The following is a 26,745-nucleotide window of genomic DNA, read 5'->3' on the forward strand; positions in this document are numbered from 1 at the left end:
CTCTAAACTAAACATCCCCCTTCACAGAAATCATCTGGAAAATAACATTTTGCTTTCAACTAAACACCACCTCACTCCTGCAGGAAAAAAAATACAAAAAACCTCTGTGAACGCTACCATAGGATTACAGTTTTCTTGAAGATTTCTTCTGAAAAGATGTCCAAGCGCCCAGCGATACAGAGCCCTGGCGTTACAGTTAATGGCACTTACCCTGTTCTCCTTGATCAATGTTACTGACTTTTGGGTTTGTTTGCTGTTTTTTACACCAGTTTATAATCCTTTTGGTGTAGGAACCACCTGTTCTAAACAATCTCTAGTTGATAGCACAGCATCCTGTAATATGGATTTAACAGATTGAGAAGCCAGCAATCCGCATCAGCGCCAAGCGGGTAGCTTTCAGTCCTGAATAGGAAGATCTAGAAGGCAGCAACGATTGAGTTTGTTTATTCAAAAGTCTTCATTAGGCTTCAAAAGTAGCGTGGCACAAACAGACTGACCCCACCAACGCTCTCCTTTTGGAGATTACATTCCAGTGATGCGAGCTCTTTAACTACACCAAGCAGCACGGCAGCACCGTATCCAACTGGCAGAGTTCTCATCTCCAGGGACCCTTTAGTACCAATATTCCCCTCGGTTAAAAGTAATAAAAACTGGAATCAATCAAAATTAAGAATTGAAATTAATAAGAACTATTAGTTTTCCTACTGCCAAGAGAGCCCGTGAATAAAGCGGAGAACCGGCAAGGCAGGATTTGTGAAAATAAAAGGGTGGGCTCAAGCACTGAGGAGGACCAGGGAAAAGCAATTTAAGAGTCAGCGGGGCAGAAAACTGCCTTCAGACATGACCATGGGCACCACCTGGGGCTCCCTGACCTCCAGGGACCGGCCCCAGCTACCGGGGCAGATGCAGAGGTTTCAAGTGCTGGTATGGATAACTGCCCCACGGGGCGTGCTTCTACGCGACTCTCAAACTACCGGGAAAAAATTAGCAACATCTATCCAAACCTGCCAAATACAAAATTTGTAAAGTTCATTAATTTAAACTAACGGGTGACTAACACTTCCGACACATTTTGGGTGAGCTCTCATGGCACACACTGAGTAACCTCCTTAGCGCCCGGGTTGGGATTGATGCCCAGTGCCGTAGACCTTAACCAGAAGTTTATCCTTCCCTACGGGAGCCTGTTTCTGCTGCTTTGTTAATTTTCCCGGGCTGCGACAGCAAGCTATCAGGATAACTTTCTAAGGCATAGACAGCAATACCTCCAAGAGTTACCAGTACGTTATCCATGGAGACAGACGTCATCCTCGTCAGGAGCATAGTAGCGACATCAGCTCCAGCAGCAGAGCCATCCAGGTCTCTCAAAGGTGACGACGGGATGATTACATCCATTTCTTGGCTGTCCTCTACGTAATACATAATGTGTGCTGCTATGTCTAAGATCTTCCGCAGCTGATACCACGATTTGGATTGAAACGTTTATCTACATAAAGATGTCTCAAAAAATAATCGGTCAACACGAAAAATCACGTGCACGAAGCCTGTAAGGAGCAAAACAACTCCTTTTCCTTTACTTATTTATTATTCCATGTATTAAGCTGATACAGGGACACACATACAGACCCGACTGCAATGCTGGCATCCAGGCTCAACTCTCACAATCGCACGAAACAGTTTATCACCATCTTCTTCCCACCAACGTGCATATTCTTATGCTGCTAGGAATGCACATCAGCCCCTGGTGAAAAGAGCAGCCTAATAAAAACCAGCACTTAAATTAAGCCCAACGCAGACAATTCCATGCGCTCTGCCTTGCCTTATCATACTTGTCCCAGCCATAACTGCGTGGCTGGACCCATCGTCTGCCCAAGTCTCACAAACCTCCGTTGCCCTGCAGGCAAAACTTTTTAGGTGCACAGATTTTTAATAAGTTATTATACCGTATTCATAAAGGGAATGGATATGGGTTTACTATGCTAGTTATTATGATTAATTTTTTTTAAATTGCACTGTTAATAATAATTTAGTTCGGCAATTAAGGAAGTCTTAAATATCGAATTAGCTATCACATGTAATTTATCCAGAATTAATCCTCTGCATTATAGATGCATCAGCCTGTAGTTAAGCAAGTATTAAGTAACTACGACATAACGAGTAGCTCCAGGCTGCTTAATTTCTTAAAAGTCAGTGAACAAAGGTGAATGTTTTTCAACTGACTCATGGAAGTAATCTCAGTGGAGATGAAAGGTCTTCCAACATTATTTTTTTTATTAGATCACTTCTTTCGTGGGTTTACTTGATGAATATCCTTAATTTGAAGTATTCAGTAATTAGTCCAGTCAAGGACAGTGCTGCATTCAGCCCTACCCTTCGCTCAACTAGAACTATTTTTGGTCTAAGAAAACTTGGATTAAAAACATGAAATTATTTCTTTTGAAAGGGTAGTGTGTTGGTCCCGTAAATTGTCTAAGTAGAATAAATGGATGTTAAAATGATTTAAGGCTACAAGCGCTAATTCTAAGTCCAGTCCAAAGTAGGATCTCGGTTATGGGATTAAATTAAGAGACTGAAGCAAAATAAAAACACAACATTATTGTGGAAAAGAAATGTACTTGTTACTGCAACTTGACCGTGGTTTTGATTAATGCAGAGAAGCTGCGCTGTTTCCAACCCTTGTTTTTGTAAGATTTACGGCGTAGGAACAAACCCTCACTCACGCCGCTGTAAGACCGGGCAGAACCTTCAGGAGGAGCAAATCACTTCCCCGTTGGCGGCTGAGACCAGATGCGATACGTGGAGCCACAGAGGGGAGATGCCCACCCGAGACTAGCAGTCGGGCAGGTGGAACATACAAGGAGAACGAAATGTTGAACTGATTGAAATAAATAAAACTCTGTGGTTAATTACTCGTCCTTGCAGTAGCCAAACGCTCAGGTCTTTTTTTTGTGCGTGTTCTTTTCGTGTCAGCGGGACTATACGCAGTCCCAACCTGGTTACTTCGGACCTTGAACAGAACAGTTACGAATGTACCATATAATGGGATAACAGCTAATGCACATAATCCACGAGTAACAAAATCGGCCGAGTAAAGGCGATCTTTCTGTTCTGCCTGTAAGAAACCGCAGGGATGCATTGCGCCGCTTGCTTACCAAAGAGATGCCAGCAAAGTTTTTCTAAGAAAAGATCTTTGGTTCTTAAAAAAATTGCACTACTTCAGCAGTAAACTCACAATGGAAAGAGAACGCTCATTTGCATCAGCTTTAAACATCCATGTTCTGGTGCTACAAAGCCTATGGCTGATAAAGTACTCTTTCTCCTTAGCAATAATTGTAATGAAAATGCAAAGATCTGGCAAGATATCTGCTTCTGAAATACTTCTCTATTACCATGGAGAATTTGGAATATCCACCACTGCACTGGAACAAAATGAAGATAAAGGAGCTTGAATGCTACTATTATTGTTAGGATTTCTTTCTTCTTTTTTAAAGGCTCCGTGGATTTCAAAGGGATAAGAATTAATCACAGAAATAAATCAAATGCTGCTGCCAGTAGCAGAGCAGGAAGAAATGTTAAATAAAAACAAGAAATACAAATGACTGCACACTAAAATAAACACACACACACACAATCAGCATTTGGAAATTAACAGAGGAGTAAAGTACCCACGAGTACCATCGACGACAGAGAAAACTAGAGTACGACAGCAAGGCAAACCAGCACCCGGCTTCTAAAGGGAAGGTTTGTTCCCTCACTGTTTTTAAGCGACCCTCTCGAGTCAAGGTCTGCGCTCTTACGCAAGGAATGACCGGGCAATGGTTTCCCTTCGGGCGACCGCTCCCCCCCGGCATCACGGCACAGGCGTGCAGTGAGTTCGTGGCCCGCCTGACTTTCCTCCCAAGGTGATGCTTTGGAGATGTGGGCTACAGGATTCGGAGCCAGGGCAAAGGCAGGGAAAAGAAATAATAAACAGAGCGAGCGATGACGGTTAGTTGGATCGGGGGCTCCACTTCACCTCTTTCCGTAGGGAAGGTGACACCATAGATAGGTCTCCCCGTTTTCTAACACCTTGCCCGTACCACCTCTCTCCAGCTCTCCTGGGTGAGGCTCCCTATGCTCTGCAAGAGGGACCCAGGTGTTGATCCACCTCCGTAACCAGGAGCGCTCTGTGCCTGGGGAAAATCACCTTGCAATGGGCCAAGCGCTCATCCCCAGTGACCACCGAAGCCCTGGCTGTGGACAGCCTTGACGTCTCCTGGAGCCTTGGGATCCAGCTGCATTCCTTCATTCCACTCATTCCCGGATGCCGTCACCCACCCAGGCAGGTCCGCATGTGAAGGGAAGGAGCGGTTGCACGACCAACTACATCCTTAGATAAATTCCTTATTTTTTGGCAGGCTTGTTGCAAGACGCAGTTAAAACCTGACTGCTACAACATTTCTGGCTTCAAAATAATAGCTATTAAACACAGAAATGAAGAACATGGTTTTCTGTTTGATAAAGAAAAACATACGCCTCTATTAAAAAAAGACATAAGGACAGATAACAGAATTTTATAGAAAACTAAAACAAATACATGAAGGCTCAGTACAGAGAGGATTCTAAAAAAATGGGGTTATTCTGTGGCTCCAGTTACGTCAAGGATACAGTACAGTGGCCCTTCCCATTGAGAGCAAAGTCCAGCCTCACAGAGGTACCCCTTCCCATCCGAAACAGGCACGCAAGAAAGGAACCAAGTCCTAGGAGATGCCTGGATGCTCCAAACCTATTGAAAGCTTCGAGACTAACGGCCAGTGCAGGCCACTTCCAGAAAAATAAACGCACTCTTGCAATAAAAATTAATACAAACCAGCCTGGAGTAGAATTAGGTTCCTCAAAAGAAAGTAAATCCTCAAGATGAGAGACCACCAGACCATCCCACCACCGTGCCACCATCCCACCAATGTCTGAGCAAGCCGGGGGAGCCAGACAAAACCTATCAGCCTGTAACACAAACACTCCCTCAAAGCTATACGTTAAGCTCAGACTTGAAGCTGTAAATTGTTCTGGTGACGCTATTCGCATGCTGTAAGAGACCGAATTCCAGCATCCATCAAGATAAAACTACATTTAAAACGCTTAGGTGTGCGCAAGCTGGCACTCGTGAAACCAGCGTTGGTTAAGTGTAACAACTTAGAGGGAAAATGACTTTTAGGAGTCTCAGACGAGACCATTGAGCTGGAAGCTACTGACAGGCATCGACTGTGTAAACCCACCGAGCCGTATTCGTAAAGTAGTTTTACAAAGGGTACAGCTTTCAAAATATATAAATTCAAGTCACCACATTGAAACTACCCTGCTGCAACTCGCACAGCAGTCTATACATAACATCTGTTAAATGGATTCAAGATTACCACAACGTTACATAAACGTTTGTATTTTAAAAGTTGTGGTGAATCGTACAGCTATATCCTACTATTCTTCTTCACAGGCAAAAAAAAAAAAATCACAGCAATTTACAATTACTATCAGCTAATACAAGTTTCCAAAAAATAAACTAGGGGTCTTGAGAGAGGTTAAGAACCGAAAAACGCAACTGATATCACTAAATAGGAGCAAAAAATGTGATGCTTCACCAATCGTGGTATCGCCAAAAAGTTTGCATCTATGACATACATTGGGCTGCTCCTGTTGAATCCAACTCATGCCAGCTTGATCGACCCTCTTACGGTCCCGGTCCCGGTCCCTCCCTCTGCAGGCTCCCACGTGCGAAGGAGGCATTCTTAAATAATTCAGGAGATTTGTGTGATGTAAAAGCAAATAATTTCCTAAAGCACAAAAGCAGCTCACTGTCATTCCACTATCCCATTAGACAAAAATCAAATCCCAGTTTAGAGAGACAAATAAAGAGATAAATCTTTTAATATAACAAATCTCAAGAACATGTTTTCCAAAAGCATATGCCCAAATTTTATATGTTACGCTGGCTTGAAAATGTAATTTCAGCCGAGTTGAATTTGATCCTGGTAGAAGAAATAGCGAATATTATGTAGGCTTCATTCAAGAGATGCTTAATTACACCTTTCAGCGTGCTGCAGTCGTTGCTGGCAGCCACCACCAACATGGAATTGCAACTGGAACGTGACAGCCATCGCCAGCCGCGTTAGACAGGGTGCCTTACCGTTCCCTCATTTCCCCCGATGACACCAAAGAAAACATTCCCACATTCACAGAGGGCATGTCTCGATTCTCACTACTTCTCACTAGGCGTACAGAAACGTTAAGCCAGAGCAAGGTCATTAGAATTGATAACAACTTATCAAACACCTGGTTTTCCATTCCAGTGTTGCAACACACGTGAAAAAACCCTGTTGGGTAAATCATTCAATAAAGGTGTTACTTTATCTACAACCTAGAGAGAATGACAGCTTTTCTCTCCAAAACACACCGAATGACTTGGACCATGCACTATTATATTCGGGTCTTGACAGCTATCACATGGAAATTAATGTTTCTGGCTATATATAGTATATTGTGAAATATTCAGCTGTGTTTCTATTGTGCACAACAACAACAACAACAACTCCAACCGCCCGATTTCTACATTCTTTTATAAGCATTTTATATGCTCGGGGGGGGGGACGACGACAGAAAAAGAACTTATATCACGAAGCATTTTCCTTTCTAAAAGCAAGCCATGCTGACCGTCCCAATTAATCAACGTCTGTGGGAGTCGCGAAGGAAATCTAAACGCACTGTTTCTGTTTCAGAATCCTTTATTCTAAACACCAGACTTCTGGGTTTTAAATGAAGAAATACACAGACAGCTAGGTATTTGTTATAATCATATTAAAATAAATATTTGGAGGGGTGGTGAAAGACAGTATCTTTCAGCCTACTAAAAGCAATTCTTTTTTTCAATACAACTTTCCTGAATGAAAATTAAAAAACTATTCATAAACTGAATTGCTTCTAAAGAGGAGATTGCCACATAAACTTGGTGAAACCAATGGTTTGTGAACCACTGAACAGACAGTCTATGTCCTAGCCTTCCATCTGCAGGTCAACTTGGGGGCCACAGGAAGGTTGACCTGCTAGCACCAACCTGCTCTCAAGCGTGCTACAAGCATTTGCTGGTCACTCTTCCTGATGTAAACAGAAACCTGCATCTACTGTAGGATTCACTACCCAAATTTAGCCAAATCTCAAATACAGCGGCTTACTTTAAGCAAGGCACGCAGGTCGCAGAGCGCACACTTTGGGACGGCGAGTCTCCCACCCCACGATAGATGGGCAGGTTCCCCTTCTTGATTGCCACTGAAGGACAGCCTCTGGGGGATCTATTGTCCATCCTGGAGGAGATATCAGAAGCCTCAACAAGTGTCTTATTAGTCTTACAGGGCTAACGTTACACGCTCTGAATTCCACCACAAGCGCTAGATGCATCTGGAGAGCCAAATGAAGAAATACTTCAATCATAACGCTATAGTCCCCACATTAAGCAAATACTGAGAGAGAAAAGTTGCAGAGGAGGAGAGCTTGCAAGTGACTCCAAAACTCACCATCACTTCAACTGAAAGGACTGCTGGTCCAGACAGCAGTAAGAGAGGAAAACAGCTCCATTCGATCCACCTTTGGTGAAGTCCTTCCCCACAGCACACGTGTAAACATTTCTCAAGGATTTCCCATTTTAGTGAGCAGCCCATTTTATTTTACATCAGAAATATTTGACTTTCCTGTAAATTGGGAGATGGCCTACAAGAAGTCTGGGTGCTATCAGAAGGTCAAATTCTGCTAGCTTTACAGTGGTGGTCCTTCTGGTGTCCAACTAACTAGCCAGAGGAGCGAAGACAACAGGATTTTGTAGTTGGGTCTTTATGAGTGCGTCCACACTCAAGTTTCTCAACAGCTACATTTTCTAACCCTACATCTTCTCTCCATAAAAAAAAAGTTCTTATTCCCAAGAAATATTACTTTAAATAATATTTTCATTAAGATAAAACCAGTAAGATTATGTAGGTGGGGCCTATCAACACAACCCTTCTTAGTGCTGCTTTCTTTTCTTTTTCCTTTTCCTGTTCTTTGCTTTTCCTAAGCGCAAGCAGCTAGTAGTAGCTGGAATAGATGTGGCGCACGTACAATATTTAGGCTGTTTACATGCCCACACCCAACTCCCTAAGACAGCTTCTCCGTTCTTTTTACCAACCTACGTAACCACCAAGTCCGTACCCCCTGACTCGGGGCGGGGGGAGCAGCTAATTTTTGTCTTTTTAGAACTACACTACAACAGAAAGAACTGTTAGTTAATACTAGATAAAGCTAGTTTTTAAATGATATTAACAGCGCGCAACGCATATGATTACAAAGGAATTTCTAGAGTTTAATGGACTTCTCGGCGGAGGCTCCTACAACGCTGTTCTCCATTAAGTTGTCCTGTAGCCTACTTTGCGCTATAATTTATCACTAGTTCTTTTCATTGGAGTACTGTGCTACTACCATTGTCTTATATTCCTTTTAACTGAGCTACATCCATGTAAAGTGCCTAATTATAGACTGCAGAACGTCTTGATTTCCTTATTTCCTTGGCAAAGGCAAGGTTTTTGTTAGATGTTTAGTCTTTACCCTGTGTCACTTTCAATATAGATTTTAATTTACACAAATAGAAGGTCTTTCTCGTTTACCCGGGGCCTCATTTTCTGCTTGGTTATACCAATGTAAATGAGGAGTAATTTAATTAAATAAAATATAGTTACAGTGATGGAAAATTAGCATCACTCAAAGAAAAGCCAGTCCACTGTTAGTAATAATTTCTTTTATAAACTCCAGATTCTCATGCTCATACGTCCTTTATAGAGCCAAAGCTGTAATAACAATGATACATTTTCACGGAAAAAAAGTAGAATTTTCCTGCTCATATAAAGGGCTTTTTTTTTTTTTTCCTCAGTGGGAATGTAGCTGGGCTGTGTTTATTTTTCTGTTTGTATAGTAGTAGCTACAATTAATATTCATAATATTATGCTGTATTTATAGAGGAGACTGGTTGCACATGCCTGAAGGCATCAAAAAAATCACATTCATTTTTATAACACAATCTCAGAATGAAACACTGTCTTCCCTCCATCAGTTTTGAGCAACTTTACTGCCCTCCTCCTCCCTCCCCCCCCCAAAAAAAAAAAAAAAAAGTATTTCAATGTCTATTTTAAAAACATATACATAGGGGGTGATCAAGGAAGGAGAGACAGAGCATTTAGAAGACAATAGACCAAACCAGCACTGGTTTGGATGAAGTTTGGTCTTAGTTATTCACAGTATACCATTAGGAGTATGGCTTTGCAACTAGGCTTTGAATATATCAGTTTCTATGAAAAACACAACTGCAATATCTCAACTTAACGACTGCAAATTGAAAGAGATCTTCAAAATGAAATTTATTTGCCCTAGCACGAAGTCTCAAGTACCATCTTTCATGCTCACCAGCAAGAGCATCCTGTGGATTTCCAGCTGTCACAAGCGGGAGAACACTTCCACCATATTTTACAAAACTAGAATCTTTCTGCAGCCTCCTAATGAAATTGCCTCTTTAAGACAAAAAAAAAAAAAAAAGAAAAAAAAAGAAAAAAGTGGGCCTCACTTCTACTCCCTTCTCCTCAGCCCTGCCATGATGGATGGTGTTGCTCATGGGTGTAACAGATCCAACAGACTTGGAGCAACCACTATGTCTGGTGACAATGATTTATTTCTGCAAGCAACTTGAAAGTTCAGCCATACCATTCTTCGATAGGGACGACCGGTTAATTTCTACAACAATAAATAACAAACGCTAAGGACTGGCCTTTGCTCAGGTTCGGAGTCTGTGGGACTTGCTCTTCCCTTACACATCCCTGTCCTGCGGTGGCTTGGCTTCCTCCTCTGCCAAAAAAATGCAGACAGACTTCGGCACTACCTCCGCGGACAACAAGATATTATTTATACTTATGTGCGTATATACACGTCTATACATGTTTAGACATACACGCAGATCACATAAAGCACGGTAATAAACCAATAATCAGGGTAATAAATGAGACAAGGAGGCACGAAGGGGCCGTGCAAGAGGCGAGCCAGCGTTGGGGCTGGTTACGGGCAGCGGCAGCCACGTGCTTTTAAGGCTTCTCAGTCCAATTTTTAGGAGCTACTTTCAGCATTGCAGCGGGATTTTTCTATTTGCAGATAAGAAGCGAAGGTCAGACGGCACGACATAAATCCCCGAGGACGCGTTATTGTTCATTTGTTACAGAAACCTAAAAGGAGGGCTTAGCTCCAGCCTTTGGCATCCTACTGAGCACGGACATGCAGGAGTATTGAATTTATACAACTTCTTTCCTACACTGCACAAATGCATTAAAATAAACATATTCATGCAGTCGTCTTCCTCCCCTCTTACCCCTCTCTAACACAAAAACTCAAAACAGTACCGAGCAGAAAAAAACCAAACCAAAACACACAACCCACAACAATAAGAGACACCTTTATCAGCCTCAGCCATCTGTGTTCCTTTAGTCTGATCCAAGGGTTTTGGCAGGCGTGCGTGCAGCTTGCTCCTACCCAATATCATCCTGCCCCGCAAGAAAACGTCCACTCCCACTTCCTCCCCTCTCCACCGGCGCACGGGTCCAGCGGCGTTCTCAGTCTGCCGATTGCAGGACTTGAAATCATAAGGTATCGGCGCTTATGTTTAATTAATTACGCTCTCAACGCGACCATTTCACCTTATTCTGAGTAACTGCAACCCCGCGTGATAACACAGGCGGAGAAATAAACAGATGATAAAACCCATGCAACTTTCAGTGCCGACCAGAGAAATTATTTGGAGTTAAGGAATTTATACGTAAAAATAAAATGAAACAAGCTGACTCCTTGAAAGTTAGAAGCGCAGGAGTTGAGTGCTGTTAGAGGGAGAAAATAGCGGAAAGAAAGAAACCCTCTACTTCATATAAGATCACCACCGCCATTAATTAGTTTCCAGACAATCTGACATGACCCAACTGGGGTTAAAAATCTGGATTTTCAGTAATTATTTTTTTTTCACTGAAATCATAAAGGCTCAAGTGCTTTTCTCAAAGCAGAGAGGCATAAAAACTTTATTAGGCAACTTTCACAGAGAAGAGAGTTGTGCTCAGAAAAAAAAAAATCATTTAAATACACACAAACAAAAACACGGGTCTCAAAAGAATAAGAGTGCAACAAACTACTGAGTTCACCTGTTTCTAAACAGCCTTGTAATTGCAACATGTCTTCATATTTCAGACAGCATGACGTTTTGATGGATTCAAAAGACTTGTTGTATTGAAAAGAATAAAGAATGTGACATGGAGAAAAGCACCAGGAAACCCGAAGTGTAATATTATAGAAGAAAACCCCTACGGAAAATTCAGGCTTTGAGCACGTATCCTACAGAAGCGCGTACCATAGCTCAGGCATCTTATTCGTTCCTCTGAACTATTGCAGTAGAATTCTCTTAATTTATCAAAAACGATCCAAAGAGGAGTTGACACGAAAAGCCCTCAACTCAGTTGCCTCTCTAGCTCTCCAAGCAGCCGTTTCTCTCCTAGCACGCTGCAAGGGAAACCCAACCGCGTATTTCCCCATACGCAGTGCCTGTGGCAAACCCACGCCTCCAGCTTAAAACTTTAAGTAGTGCTTTTTCTATCTTAATATACATACGTGCCCCGGGATGCAAACTTGTGCTGTTTCTCTCCCCAGCTGCCTCAGGATGCTGCACATCAAATTCTTGTTTGAATAGCCAATTGCTACTGCCGAATTTATTTCGGCACTGTCCAGCGTTGGATGCTATTGACATTCGTTTGGTCCAAGCGGGATATAAATTCTGAGCACAGCTTAAAAAGAAGACTACGGATTTGGGTGGGTGAAACAGCACATACACATTCTTAGAAATAATAGTCTTCTCCTGGGTTGCATTTCAAGAAACGCCGCAGCTACCGAAAGTAAACTTTTTGCCTAAAAACCCAAAGAGGACTAGATATGAAGTGCTTGCTTAAAACTGTAAGTTAATATTTTACTCATTCATATTCTAGACAAAAACACATCTTGAAAAGGCTCCAGCAGTGTTAAAATTGAATAGACTTCTAAAGGAATCCTTAAGGAAAAAACTTCAGTGATTTCCCAACTGACACTCACTAGCTTAACCCACAGCGTGAAAAGTGGCCGTTTGCTCTTTGGTCACTTCATAGCGGGCGTTAAACTCGCGCCAGCGGTGATGTCAGAGCAGAGCTGTGACTCATCCCCGAGCAGCTCCACGCCCGCCGCAGGACCGCAGACCTGCTCCCGCGGGCAGGATGGGCGCACGGCTGCCGCGGGCTGGTCCCGCTCCGCTCTCCGGGACAGAGGACAGGACCGAGTCGTGAAGCTGCGATGGAGACCTCCGAAAGCGGTCGCTCTCATAGCACGGCTCGCAAACCCGCGCTCCGTTCCCACCAGCGGCAGCACGCTCCGTACCGGTAAGCCGCCCCGCAGAAGATATATCCAGCTAAGGGCCTGCGACGGGGTCAACAGCAACACGTAAGACACGAAGTCTCCAGCTCATCAGTCTGCTCAGTGCCGCTCACGCAGAATTAAACAAGCGGATGACGCGCCCCGCACGCAGACGCGGGGCACGGACCGGTACAAACGCCCGGCTCCCGGGGCAGGCAGGAGGACTTCGCATCCTGCCACGCTGCGGCGGCGTGCAGCAGAGGCACAGGAGACACCTACCAACGGCCACCTGTGAAACGGCAGCTTCCGCGTTCCCTTACATTCATAAAAAAAGGAATAAAATAACCCCCCCCCATCAAACCGTCAGCGTTCAGGTTAGTGAACGTACTGCAGTGCGGCACAGGCACACCGCACCGAACGCGACGGCTTTGCTCCGAACCTTCATCGCCCACCTTGCGTCACAGGTACTATGGAAGAAACAAGCGCACCCTTCTCGTTCCCCTTCTGAATCTCCTAAAACCTAACACAGAGTCACGCTGCCACGCTTCCCTTGCCTTTCACACGCTGCTTTCCTCGCAATGGCAAGCTGGGGCTCGACTCCTGGCTGGGGGCAGTCCAGACGGGCACCCGACGGGCACCGAAGGCGCTACGGGCAGATCCTACAGAGAAAACCACAACGCTGCTCGACCCAGTTGTGTTTCCCAAGCTCATCCAACTGCGCGGCCGAAGAGAGAATTATTTTGACGCGTACGTGTGTATTGAGAAGAGCGTAGCTAGCCACGAGGCTGGAAAATGCAGATGTACGAAATCAAGCAAGTTATGATTTTGCGTTAACACTGGTGCTACTTCACGTACTAGCCATACGGCACATCTCAAAGCTTTTCCCACTTGTCTCACTTAAAGAGCTGTGAGAAAGACCCTTTCTTTGTGTTTCAGCTCTAGGAGGGGATCCAGCTCAACTTCACGGGGCTCTTAGGAGTCAGCTTCCCTCACCGCAGGGAACCCAAACCTGGCCAAGGGATGTCACCTCCAGGGCAGAGAGGGGGGAACGCGAGGTACAGCGAGAAGATGCTCTTCTCCAAAAGAAGGAGCCCCCAAAGCTCCTTCTGTCTGTCTGAGCCTCAGGAGCTGCTGAATGTTTTCACCACGAGCACACCTTTCTGCCTGTAGAGCTGGACGGCTGCGTTAAACATAATAGAACCCTTATACGCTAATTGAAGATCGCTACGTCAATACAGGCAACAGCCTATTAACGGTGCGTGTGTGCAAAGACTGCAGAACACGAAACGCTAAGGCAAACGCTTGTTTTCGTTACTTTTTGCATAGCTGTTGGCACATAAATTACCACTTCATAATAGGCTCTTGGAAATTCTTTTGCATTAACTAAGGCGACTATATGTATTTTGCAGTGCAAGCACCGCTATCGGTTTCCATCTGTCCTACTGTCCTTTTGGTATGTTACTGCGCTGCGGAAGTAAACAAAGACAGATCACTACAACAACAAACCTGGGTGACAGTCTAGACTAAGCGTCTAATTAAAAAATAAGATTTATTTGAATAGAGGGAAACTTCATAGTAAAACAAAGACACAGTTTCTCTAACATATCTGGTATTATTCTTGGCAAAGGGAAGCAAGGCTATAAATTTACTGAAACAAATCAGTACGGTACTGATGTACCATACCGATCTGGCATCGCTTTTCCTGACCACGAGAATACGTTAGGAAAACTCTTTGTTTTACTTCAATTTTAGTCACCGTAACTTTCTCTTCTAATTAGAACCCCAGAGTATTGGGGTTTGTCTACACGCAGGTTTTGCACAGACAGAATTACGTGGGTAAGAAACCAAACTGACTTAACAGCAGTGCCGCTCCCTAGTCCAGACACAGTTAAAATAAACCATACCAGGATAACTACGGCACGCTAAGGGTTTGCTTTGATACAAATTAAACGGGCGCCTTGCTGTTTGGAGGGGTGGGAAGTGGCCCTTGGAGCGGTGGCTGAACGACATCCAACCTCTGAAAAGACTCAGGAGAGACCATGGAAACGTCTGGAGCCTCCTTCCGTCAGTCAAAAGGGTACGAACATCCTCCGATGAGATGCAGTCGCGAGGTTCAAGATATGCACAGGAAACGGGAAAACAATAGCCAAGGTTTCAGGAGCCAACGACGACGTAGGTCTTACCCAAGTAAAGCCAGCGGTGGGAGCTGGAGATGCCAAGAGGGCGGGCAGGCTTTTGGTGACCAACTTCTGCAGTTCTCCTAAGCGGACAGCCACCGATTGCTTCACTTTGCACTGACGTGTGGAAAGAAACCTCGCGCTCCAGCAGCACGGGGCGGCTATCGCTTTACGTGGAAAAGGACTCGCTTGTTAACATCGATAGAACCCAAGAATCATTTAGAGATTTCTATGAAGAATTTAGCACTTAGCAAAAATAAGCACGTGAAAGTTTTGCTCTGGTTTTTGGCTATTATTCCTAGTGTTTGCATTAGAGACGCATGAAAAATAATATTTTCCATAATAAGGAATGTTGTTTTTAAAGTCTAGTGATTTTTGACATAAAAATTGTGAAGTGACCTCACATGCAAAAATGCCCAGAGGCTGCTAAAATAGCAAAGAAATGAGAAATTCTAGCTATTAAGAAAATGTAGCAGGGCAGAATCATTAAAGAAATGAAAGAGGATGAAAAAAGGGACACCTTTGAACTGAAACCCACAAATTGGATTGGAACGGTTTTCAACATAAGGCACATTCATCTCCCACTCTAGTTCAAGGAGAACTTAGAGATCCCTTTTCAGATCAGTGCAAGTGACAGCAACAACTTAAATAATTCCACATTTCTCAGAATCAGTAATATCAGCACCAGGAACAAAAAAAAAAAAAAAAAAACCAAAAAACTGGAGCTGGGACAAGGCGGCAGACTTTCATTGTTTACTCAAACGTTTCATAAGTAGTTTCCTTTGTCAAGCTACAATTAATGTGCCATGTATCACTAAAGAATAAAACGATTTATAAATAGTATGAATACAAGGAGCACCCCATTGTTCTTATTTGTACTGGTAAATACGAGACATGCCAGATAAGACTTCTCTGAAGCGGGTTTTAAATTCTCGTACTAAATTTAAAGCCCTGCACCGTCAGGCAGCTTGGTTAGAAAAGTAACGCCTTCAATGTTTCGCCCCTTTCCCTCTCTCGAAGGGCTGTCACATCCCTGAAGCGGTACCCAGCCCAAACGGCACAAGGGATGCAGCACGCTCCTATGGCTCGGGCAGCCTCTCCTGCAACGTGTTGTGTCCTTCCTGCTTGGCTGCATCTCCCCTTTCCTAGCCCGGGTTTCCGGAGCTCTGCAGCAGATGCATGCAACGGAGGAGACGGGTTTTGAGTACCTCCATCTCACTCCTAGGTCCAGCGAGGACCCGCGGGGTGCAGGAGCGACACAGAGCTGGCTAAGCCACGGCACCTAGGCTGGGCTGAGTCAGAAAGCTCCGCATCAACCAGTTACATCGTGGTGTTACGGCCACGGCCGCAGTTCACGCTGCATCAAGGTGAAACGTCCTACGATTTTCTTTCCAGGAGAGGACCGTTCATTCTGCCTGTCTTCATTAACGTCCAGATCTTTACTATCCTGCAGCAGTAAGCGTTGTCTAAAATCTAGCCCGATCAAAGAACACTTTTTTCCTAGACTATGGATTTGGGAGATAAAAGCCTCTCCCAGCTTGGAAGTCCAAGCTTCCCAACAGCGCCAGTCATGAAACGTAGCACAAGAAGCAACTACGAATGCACAAATGCAAAAGAAAACCCGGTGCCTCGTGTCTCCCCATCCGAAAACGAAGACAATCACCCCTCTATTCAGAGGGTGTTAACATCCGCAGGTAAAAAGGGCTACTAGGATCATCGATCTGCCTCTCCAAGTATTTCCATTTTCAAATCGACACCCTCGCTAAATCTCTCCTTTGAAGTTTATACCCTTTCCTCATTTACACCCTCCTCTCCTTCCCTTGGAAACTATGAACCTATTTAAAGTACACGAAAGCTGTTTAACCGCACGCGTGCCTCACCTCCCAAACTGTTACCCTCTCGTTCGCCACACGCGATACACACCTCTGCCTCGCTGGTCCCTAGCAAACCCGCTGCTCCTTCCAAGGAAACCATCCGCTGAAGGGTTAAACACACAAACTAGAGACTCTGTCTAATTCTGGTTAATCCCTAGAAACGCAGCGCAGAAGATGAGGTATTGTCCCCGGGCTCCTATTATTCCTGCCAGCCGAAAACAGGGTACAACACGCGACCAACCCGGAAGATTCCGGAGCGTACAGTCGCTGCTTTGGGAGGCAGGACCGAAGGGTCGCACGGGTTTCAAGCGATGCCAACAGGCATTAGTCATTCTATATTAAACACAAGATCACGGTGGTGAAACCCTCAGTCCTGCCTGACGAGGTTAAAAGGCATTTTACGTTGGAGAACCAAGGGAAAGGAGCTAAGCAATTGCTGAATTTTTTTTTTTCTTTCAGCAGAAACACATAAAAAGGCATAAAATAGCAAACAGAACAAAGAGGTGTCCCTTCAGGACAGCTACGTTATTTTTGTCTTATCTGAGAAGAGCAGCGCAACACCTAATGAGTATTACAAGAGGGGAAAAACTAAGACTGATCACAGAAAGCGTTCACACAATGTCAAATCATCTGCTTTGCCACTGTAGATTACACAGAAATAGGCTAAAAGTCCAAAATAAAGGTTTCCAATTCAGTAACTCTCCAAAATCACACCAGGTAGCTGCAACGTCCAACGGAACGAGCACTAAGGTTTTCTTTGCAGATCTCCAGGTATTTGGTACTTGAGGCATAAGCTTTACCGCACAACTTGCACTTTTCTGAACCCTCCCGCTTTCCTCTCCGCATAGTAAAAACAAGCACAGAAACGTACGCAAATATGAAAAACGGTGCTAAAAAAAAAATAAACAAATCCACAAAACTGTAAATAAGCTGTTCTTTGTTTTCTAAACTCTGCTGTTGCTTTACTGAAAATCTAACGTAAACCTCCAGTCTCCAGACATGTCATCTGCTTTGGGTTCAGAAGGGGGTTCACCACAGTCCTGCTGTTGCCTGGCTCTTCCCTTGGCCCCTCTCTTTGGGGGGGGGGGGCTAGCGTACAGCCCTGCTAGCCACGCGATCAGCGGATCTATAGTCTGAGCCTACAGGGAAAACCCCAGGGATGGATGAGAAAGAGACTTTCGGTTGGAGCACTGGGTGGATCTTTTCAATGTAGTTGATATTATTGGGGAAGGAAAAAGGAAAAAAAAAAAAGATAGAGTTGTAGAGTCTAGTGACAGAATTCGGGGGGGGGGGGAGGGGAGGGGGGATCACACCATTTCTCAAGGACATGGTTTGATTCACTTCTAGAGTAAGTGGTTTCACGCCAGCCTGCTCTTCTTTTATGCTGCCTGCTGGCTAGACAAAGCCTAGTCACTGTTCCGAAGCTGTAAATATCTCTATTTCACACCAGGTACCTGCCGCCCAAAACCATTCCTAAAGCCTACGTCAGACAAAAGATTATTCACTTTCTCGCTACGGCTGCTCTCTCCATCAGTCTCAGCCAGCGAGTTTAACGCCGGGTGGCTCGGAGCGCTCGGTGGCTCTCCCGCGCGCCACAGCGCAATCGAGATGATGCCTGGCATCAGGGCAGCGAAGAGGAACGGAGAAACTGTTATGCATATCCCATTACTGGTTTTTCCCCTTTTCTTTAACCAGATTCAGCAACAAAACCCAAATTACTCTTCATAAGAGAAGGAAGCAAAAAAAATAATAATTACACAAAGCCCAAGCTTTTTTTTTTTTCCTCATGAAGAACCCAGAAAACAAACAAAGACGACTTATATCCACACAGCTTATTTGCTCAGAACTTATATCCACACAGCTTATTTGCTCAGAAAACTGACAGGTATAGCGGTACCTATCAGGTTTTGTCTGCGTGCCTGCATCAATGCTTTACAACTTACTTCTCATGGAGGGGATCTAAAAATCAGTCAGGCTTCATGCCACATACCAAAAACAAGTTGAAGACATCGTGTGCAAAAGAACACTTAAGTTTTGTGGCTTTATATATTCTACAGGCTCATGCAAATTCATCGTCCCTCCTCAGTGTTCTGGTTATACCAAACCTCAATCCATCACCGTAAAAACCAGGATTGAATGAAAACATTAAAGCTTCTGAATGGCATGTTTGATGCACAAAGATTTTAGTACCAGAGCATGTTTTAAGGTGGGTTTCCAAAGATAAGAGCTAACACTCACATCACTTGGGTGCTGGCTCTTCTGGTTTTTATGAAAGAAGGTTGGCAGTAGAAGACAGGACTGCGTGCACTCGATCCATCAAACCACTACCCCAGTGAACAAAAAAAGTCAGCGTCCAAAAGCAACACGGAAAAAAGCTGCGTTGCTTATTCAGCGCCCACTGACGGTCAGCTTGCACAAAGAATCTTACTGTAGCAGTTCTTGTTCAAGCGTGGGACAGCAAAAGCCATTCCAGAGAAATTAAATCCGTCAAGAGAGAGACTGCATATGGTTATGGTTTTTAAAGTTGATAGCTGATTGTAATTTATAATATATTTCTAAAGAAGCACAGTAAGCTAATTACATTTGGGATAAGAAGCATTTTAGAAGCTGTAAAGATGCAACCAGTAATATGAAATCCTAGCTCCCAACTATTGCTTTCAATGTTCTTTACAGAATAAAACATTTGCTTTTAATTTCAGGAACGGTTCGTATTCAACAATGTAAAATTTGTTTAAAGTTCCAATGGTTGTTCTCTTCCCCACTCACCAACTATTCATATTAAATACTTTTACAACGTACGAGCCTATTGCAGCCACAGGGTCTCCTATGAGTCCTTCTCCAGTCAAGAAACTCTTCAGTCATGCAGGCAGACTCAAAGTTGCAGGACTGTGATCCAAACAGTCACTGACAAAGGCTTAACCCTCAAAGTAACTGTCCATCAAGACAAAATATGATGTAATAATAATCAAAGAAAAAATTATAATGGTTTAATCTTTTACAGATTACTAGCAGGGGTAACAAAGACCTGTAGAACATAATCTTCTCATAAAAATAGCACGCATTATTTAAACCAGCAGCTACTAGAACAGGTTATCCTCCTTCCTATTTGCTCTTCAAAACACGATAATCCACAGCACATAGCACACACACCAAGATGAGCTCTTGTATACACGCTAAGAAATCTTTGAGTCTGAACAGTGCTTAAACTCCCTGCCTAACAATTACTTGTAGAGCATCAGTCACTGCCAGTACAGGAGAGTAAGATGACATACCTATACAGATCACCCTTAAACTACAGTAAAACAACAAAAAAGTGGCTATGAAGAGAAAGAGCTACAGCTGCCAAGTAAGAATTAGGAATACCACAGCTGCTAAAATCAAAAGAAAAAACCCAAACCACCACAGTATCCTTGGTGAATCAAAACTAAGACGTAATTCCCAAGAGGGAGCATAGCTGGGGGTAACGCCTGGGATGCACAGGGCTGCGCAGTATTGAGGTAATACGCTTAGCTGGTGAGGGAAACGGCTGAACCACTACACGCTACCAGCATCCTCTGCTGGTTGTCCCGCTCAGCGATGCCAGCCCCAAACTTCCAGGAACTGAGAGTTAAAAGGCCCATAGAAGGCAGCTCCAGAAGATGGTGCAACTTAAAACAAACACAAGGCACCCCGCACACCAGGCTTCTCAGTCTTCCCGCAGAAGACAGCAAGAACGGTGTAAACGATCAGCTCTGTGGCTCAATTACTAGACAGAGCCAAAAAAACATTCGCGCTTCGCAGTTAATGTTTCAAAGCCTTTGCTCCTCAAGCTAGTCATGCAGAGAACATTTAAAGACCCTTCAGCCAACACCAAGGCAAACGGCTTTGTGATAAGGAAAGCTGCCGGCTTCAACGTTACACTTTTACCATCTGTCACATCCAAGAACAGAAACAAGACCATTTTCGTACTCATCAGTGAAGGTAAAGAAGTAACCTAAAGTGAAGATGCATGAGGAGACCTATCTGAGGTGCTTAACCAGGCAGGGACACCAAGCACATCCAAGACTTGAGACACTAGATGAGCTGTTTGGAGCTGGCCAGTTCTCAAATAAATCTGACACGATGACTGTGGTGAAAGAAGTTCAGCTATAATCCACATCGGAATAGAAAGACTTAAAATAATTAACACCTGCTAAAACAAGAAGGCATGCAAAACTCCAAAATGCTCATGATTAAAGCTTTTAGCACCCGAAGTATTTAGTACCTAAAATTTGACCAACATTGTGCCTACGGTATGCAAATTTAAGTGCTACGCGTAAGCCTCTCAAATTTCTAAGAGGCAGCTTTGAGGAAAACAGTTTGAGGTACACCAACTGAAAGGTTATCTTTAACAAATCAGCAGACTCAGCCCTCAGGTCTTCTGCTGTGCACTACCCTCCGTAAAACAGCTAACAACAAATACACAAAATGGCTCCTTTAGAATGCAAACAGGTAAATAGTTACTGAATAAAAGCTTTACCTCTGCTCTTTGCGTGCGGGGCAAAACAGATGACTTTTCAATGGCGTAAACATCCACCAAGTAGAGACGCGCTCCTTGCTCCCTGTCCAAAATGGCAGCGGTCTGGATGACACCAGTATGGCGCCCGATGGTGAAGAGGCGCCCGAGGCGCTTATCTTCGCATCGGACGGATACGATGTAATATTCCACCTGAGCTTCGGAGCCCCGTGGACTCGCTGCTTCGATAGAGATCACGTTTGTCCCGATAGGCTCGCCTTCTTTTAAGATGGTGATGTATTTTGGCTGAGTGAAGACAGGCCCGTCAACCCCTTGCAGGATTATAGTCATCTCGGTGGTGGATTTTCTCCTTTCAGGGCCAAGATCCGTGGCAGAAACTATGAGATTGTATATGAGCTGAGAAGGCACCAAAGCTGACGCTACTCTTAAATCTCCGCTGTAGCGATCCACAATGAAGGTTTCGGTATCTCCGTTGATTATTTCATATTCCACTTCTCCGTTGGCGCCCTCGTCAGGATCTGCAGCAACAATTGTCGTTAGGATCGAACCGATCAAAACCGAGGGGTCAGCTGCGAGAGCATTTTGCGATATGAACACGGGAACATTGTCATTTTGATCCGTCACTAAAATGGTCACATTCTTCAAAGCAAATCGCCTGGACTCCACAGGAACAGCCTGATCGGTGGCTTTGACTGTTAACTCAAAGAGATTAGCAAACTCACGATCTATTTCAGCATTGGTAAATATCGTCCCTCTCACTTCATCTATACGGAAATGATTACCCCTCGGCATCTGTTGAATGATTGCATACGTTAGCTGCCCATTAATATCCGCATCTGGATCATGAGCAGTCACAGAAATGACAGAGCTACCAACAGGAACGTTCTCAACAATAGATTTAAAGATGTCCCCCGGAGGAAAATTAGGAGGGTTGTCATTAAAATCCCTAACGTGTATGACCACTGACATTGTAGATGACCGTGGTGGCCTTCCTTGGTCTTTTGCTGTTATATTTAGCTTATACAGAGATTGCGTCTCAAAGTCCAGTTTCTTTGCAAGAAAAATACTACCGGTGTTGGGACTGATGCTAAAGGTCCCGTGATTGTTTGTCCCCGTAATGCTATAGTGGAGGTCAGCATTGTCACCCGAATCAGAATCAGTGGCAGTGACAGATGACACAAGTTCACCAACTCTCATATTTTCCAAGACATCCACCAACAAGGTTGATTTAGGGAAGGAAGGACTGTTGTCATTTTCATCCAATACATCAATGCTCAACATGCAAGTTGAGCTTAGGGAAACCACTCCAGAGTCTACCGCTTGGATGACAAGTGAATACAACGCAGTAGCTTCATGATCTAGTTTGCCTACTAAGGTCACTTGGCCTGTGCTACTATCTATTGCAAACTGGTTTTCTTCATTTCCCTTGATTACAGAGTAGTGAATCAGTCCATTAACCCCTTCATCAACATCTGAGGCGGAAACTCTCAGAACCTGTGTCAGATTCGCTGCCAATTCAGATATAGTAGCTTGGTAGAGATCTTTTAAAAATTTGGGGGCGTTATCATTGATGTCTTTCATGTAGATTTGTACGGTTGCCTGATCCTTTAGAGGCTTTGGCAACCCCTGATCTGTTGCTATCACCGTGAGACTAAACACTGCAGCTCCCCTTTGCCTCATAAGAGCTTCTCTGTCAAACTGGTGAGTGCTTCTTATTTCCCCAGTTACCGTGTTCAGCTCAAAATCTGGCTGCATATGCTCAAATGAATACCTGACTTCCCCGTTTGGCCCAAAGTCTTTATCTACAGCATTTATTTTACCTACGTACGATCCACCTCTCTGCTCCTCTTCAAAATAAAATACATAGTTGGTACTGTTGAACAGGGGCCTATTATCATTTACATCCTCCAGAATTACGGTAACGTTCACAGTAGCATTGAGTGGTTCTACTGCCCTATCAGAGGCAACAACCAGTAAAATATATCTTTCCTGAAGTTCACGGTCCAGTTCACTTTTTATATACAGCTGACCATCTGGGAATATGCCAAAGGCATCCCCAGTATTTCCTTCAATTATACTATAAGCTATTTCACCGTTCACTCCCGAGTCTTTGTCGGAAGCCTGCACCCTAAAGAACCTGGAATTCACAGGCTCCGACTCCAAAATAGTAATTTCATAGGAAAGCTGGTCGAACACAGGCGGGTTATCATTTACATCATGGACAGAGACAGTCAGGATAAAGTTAGAGGACAGCTGTGGCACCCCCATATCCGAGGCCAGGATTTCAACCTGGTAAGACCCAGCGTTTATGTCGAGTGGCCCTGTTAAGCTTATGGCCCCCGTTTGTTCATTTATTGAAAACAAGCCCCTTGGGTTTTGCTTAAGGCTGTAAAGGACCACGCCATTAACACCTTCGTCAGGATCAAGAGCTTTGGCCTGGAATATGGTATGCCCAGCTTTCCAGTTTTCAACCACATTTACACTTTCCACCGCCTGAATAAAGTGTGGGGAATTGTCATTTAAATCTTTGACAGTTATATTGACCACAGCATCTCCAGTTATCGCCCCACCACTAGCGACCACCTTCAGCTGGTAAAATGCTTGTTCCTCCCTGTCAATAACGCTGGCTGTGGTGATCTGCCCCGTCACTCTGTTGATGGCAAACATGCCCCTTTGGTCGCCCGTCGTAATAAGATAACTGATGTTGGTGTTGAGGTCCATGGTGGAAGCAAAAACAGTACCTACGTGGTAACCTAGGGCAACATTTTCAAAGACAACAAAACTGTACACGCCTTGGCTGAAAACGGGGGGATTGTCCTGGGTGTCCAAGACAGTGATGGTGACAATGGCTTGATTCTGCGACTGAAGATGGCCACCATCAGTGGCCACAATCTGCAACTGGTAAGCAGTTTTCTCCTCCCTGTCAAGGGCTATTTTGGTCGTGATGACCCCTGTCTGACCATGGACCTGAAATCTGGAGGTGTCTCCAGCTGAGATGCTGTACTTGACCGTCCCATTGGGTCCCAGATCAGGGTCCGTGGCAGACACTGTAGTCACGTAGGTTCCGGCTGGCTCGTTCTCTTGGATATGTGCAAAATACTGAACGGGGTAAAACACGGGGCTATTGTCGTTCACATCCAGGAGACTCACGTTAACTCGGGCTATCGAGGAAAGGGGAGGAGAGCCTAAATCAGTGGCCAGGACCTGCAGGGAGAAGTGAGCCTGATCCTCCCGGTCCAGCTGCGAGATGGTGCTGAGCTTGCCTGACACGGGATCCAAGCGAAAGATCCGTCGAGGGGTCACCGAGGAGGGGCCAACCGCTGCCAGCGCCGGCTCAGCTTCCTGCAGGGAGAAGCGGACGGTCCCATTGTCCCCCAGGTCCCCATCAGTGGCGCTCAGGACCAGCAGCTCAGTTCCTGACGGGGAGTTTTCAGCCAGGGACACCTGGTAGCCCTCAGGCTGACTGAAGCGAGGTTTGTTGTCATTGACATCCAGGATGGTCACCACCAGCTGTGCGTAGGAGAACTTGGGCTGCACCCCCTGGTCACGGGCGCTGATGTTGAGCACCACCTGAGAAGCAGTCTCCCGGTCCAGCCCGCTAGAGATGGACGTGCCCACAGCATGCCCGGCGGAGCCACCCTCGGGGCCGGCCGTGGTGACCAGCCCGCTGTGCTCACTGATGCGAAACCAGCCAAGCTCGTTGCCGGAGACGATGCTGTATTTGAGGTTGGCGTTGAGGCCCGAGTCACGGTCCGTGGCACTCAAGCCCCGCACGTAGCTGCCCAGCGGCACCTCCTCACTGATGTTCACCATGTAGACCGACTGCCCGAAGACTGGGGGGTGGTCGTTAATGTCATTCACAAATATCACCAGGCTAGCTACCGACGAGCGGCTCACGGGAGCCGCCACTGCCCCATCGGGGGAGAGGGAAGAAGTTGGGGAGCCCGGGGGTGGCGGCAGAGCCCCGTAGTTATCGGCCACAGCCACCGTAAGGTTATAGGCTGGGATGCGCTCCCGGTCCAACGCTGCTGCCACCTTGATAAGGCTGAGGTTGGGTACCTTACTGCTGTGCACCTCAAAGTGCCGCTGCTCATTTCCCGCCAGGATCGACACAGAGATGTTCCCGTTGGCTGCAGGCGAGTCAGCGTCGCTCACCGTCAGCAGGGCCACCACCGTGCCAGGGGCCGCGTTCTCATCCACGGAGGCAAAGCGTGAGGTGGCCGGGAAATAGCGAAATTTCACCCGGGGCTCGTTGTCATTGACGTCGAGCAGGCGGATGAGGGCCTCGGCCCGGCCGCTCAGCGCCGGCACCCCTCGGTCCATGGCCTGCACCGTCAGGGAGTACTGCTGGCGCACCTCGTAGTCCAAGCGCTCCCGGATGCGGATCACCCCGCTCTCAGGGTCCACCTCAAACGGGAGGCTGCCAGCCCCCTCCCCACCACCGCCACCGCCATCACCTCCTTCCAGGCGGTAGCGGATGTCAGCATTGGTGCCTTCATCAGCATCAGCCGCGGCCACCTGGAGAACGCTGGCCCCAACAGGCGCATCCTCAGGCACCCGTGCCTGGTAAAGAGTCTGGCTGAAGATGGGTGGGTTGTCGTTGATATCCTGGACGGTGACGTTGACCTGAAGGTACCCCTGCCGCCGGGGCTCGCCCTTGTCCTCCACTTGCACCAACAGCTGGTAGGTGGGGGTGGCCTCCCGGTCCAGCCCACCCCGGGAAACCAGGTGCAAGAAAGCTCCTTCGCCGCTGGGGTTGAGGGTGATGTTGAGCCGGAAACGCCCCTCCTCGTTGCCAGCCACAATGCGATAGGAGCCATGGTCTACGCCGTTAGTGCCGCTGTCGGCGTCAGTGGCTGTGTCCAGGATGAGCTGGCGCCCGCTGCCCGTGTCCTCCTTGAAAGTCACCACGATGGAGGGGTCAGGGAAGACGGGCGCGTTGTCGTTGAGGTCGAGCACCAGGACCCGCACCTCGCTGGGGTAGGTGGGCTGGCTGGAGAGCACCACCAGGTCCACCACGTCGCTGGCCAGGCTCTCGCGGTCGATGGTGGCGCGGGTGTGCAGGGCGCCCGAGGTGGCGTTGATGGCGAAGAGGGCATGGTGCTCGCTCAGGCGGTAGGTGAACCCGGGGCGGGTGGCGATGGTGCCCACCCAGGTGCCGGGCGGCTGCTCCTCCAGCACCTGGAAGACCTGGCGGGGCTCCGCGGCGGCGCCCAGCGGCAGCAGCAGCAGCAGCAGCGACAGCAGCAGCGGGGCCCCGCGGACGGCGGGGGGGCGGCCCATGGCGCCCCGGGGGGACGGCGCCCCAAGGCGGGAAGGCGGGGGGGGGGGCCGGCGCCGCTGCTCTCGGCGGGGCCCCCCGGGGGTCCACCTCCCCCCGCAGCCGCCCCGACCGCTCCCCGCTTCCCTCCCTCTCTCCTCACCCGCGGAGGCTCCGTTCGCCCTGCCCCGCCACGGACGGGAGCAGACCCGCCGGCGCGCCGCGCTCACGGGGCGCTCTGCCGCTGCCGCCGCCGCTCCTGCCGCCGCCGCCGCCGCTCCGGGGCTGGGGGGCGGCCGGGGGCGCCGCGCCGCATCGCCGCTCAGCAGCCGCCGTCGCTACCGCCGGGAGCCCCGCGCTCCGCCGCTCCTCAGCGGCCGCCGGCCCGCCACCATGCCCGGGCGCTCAGCGGCGATGCGGGGCGCCGCCGGGTTTGTAATCCACGGCCGCGGCGCTCTGCCGCCGCCCGGCCCCAACTTTGCCCGGCGCTCA

The 26,745-nt window shown here is 46.6% G+C and overlaps 1 protein-coding gene across 2 annotated transcripts in view; it reads right to left on the minus strand.

Annotated features, from left to right (window-relative positions):
- The window catches only part of FAT4 (FAT atypical cadherin 4), a 191,528-nt gene extending 165,231 nt beyond the window's left edge, over positions 1-26,297 (minus strand). For both annotated transcript variants that reach the window (XR_008576942.1, XM_054824527.1), the window contains exon 1: positions 20,997-26,297. Coding sequence is in view for 1 of the 2 variants with exons in the window: in XM_054824527.1 (XP_054680502.1) it covers positions 20,997-26,276 (5,280 nt within the window). In the remaining variant the exon portion in view is untranslated. The remainder of the gene's footprint in view (positions 1-20,996) is intronic.
- Positions 26,298-26,745: the final 448 nt, after the last annotated feature.

Source organism: Grus americana, chromosome 4 (assembly GCF_028858705.1).
Source record: "Grus americana isolate bGruAme1 chromosome 4, bGruAme1.mat, whole genome shotgun sequence".
NCBI classification, from domain to species: Eukaryota; Metazoa; Chordata; class Aves; order Gruiformes; family Gruidae; genus Grus; species Grus americana.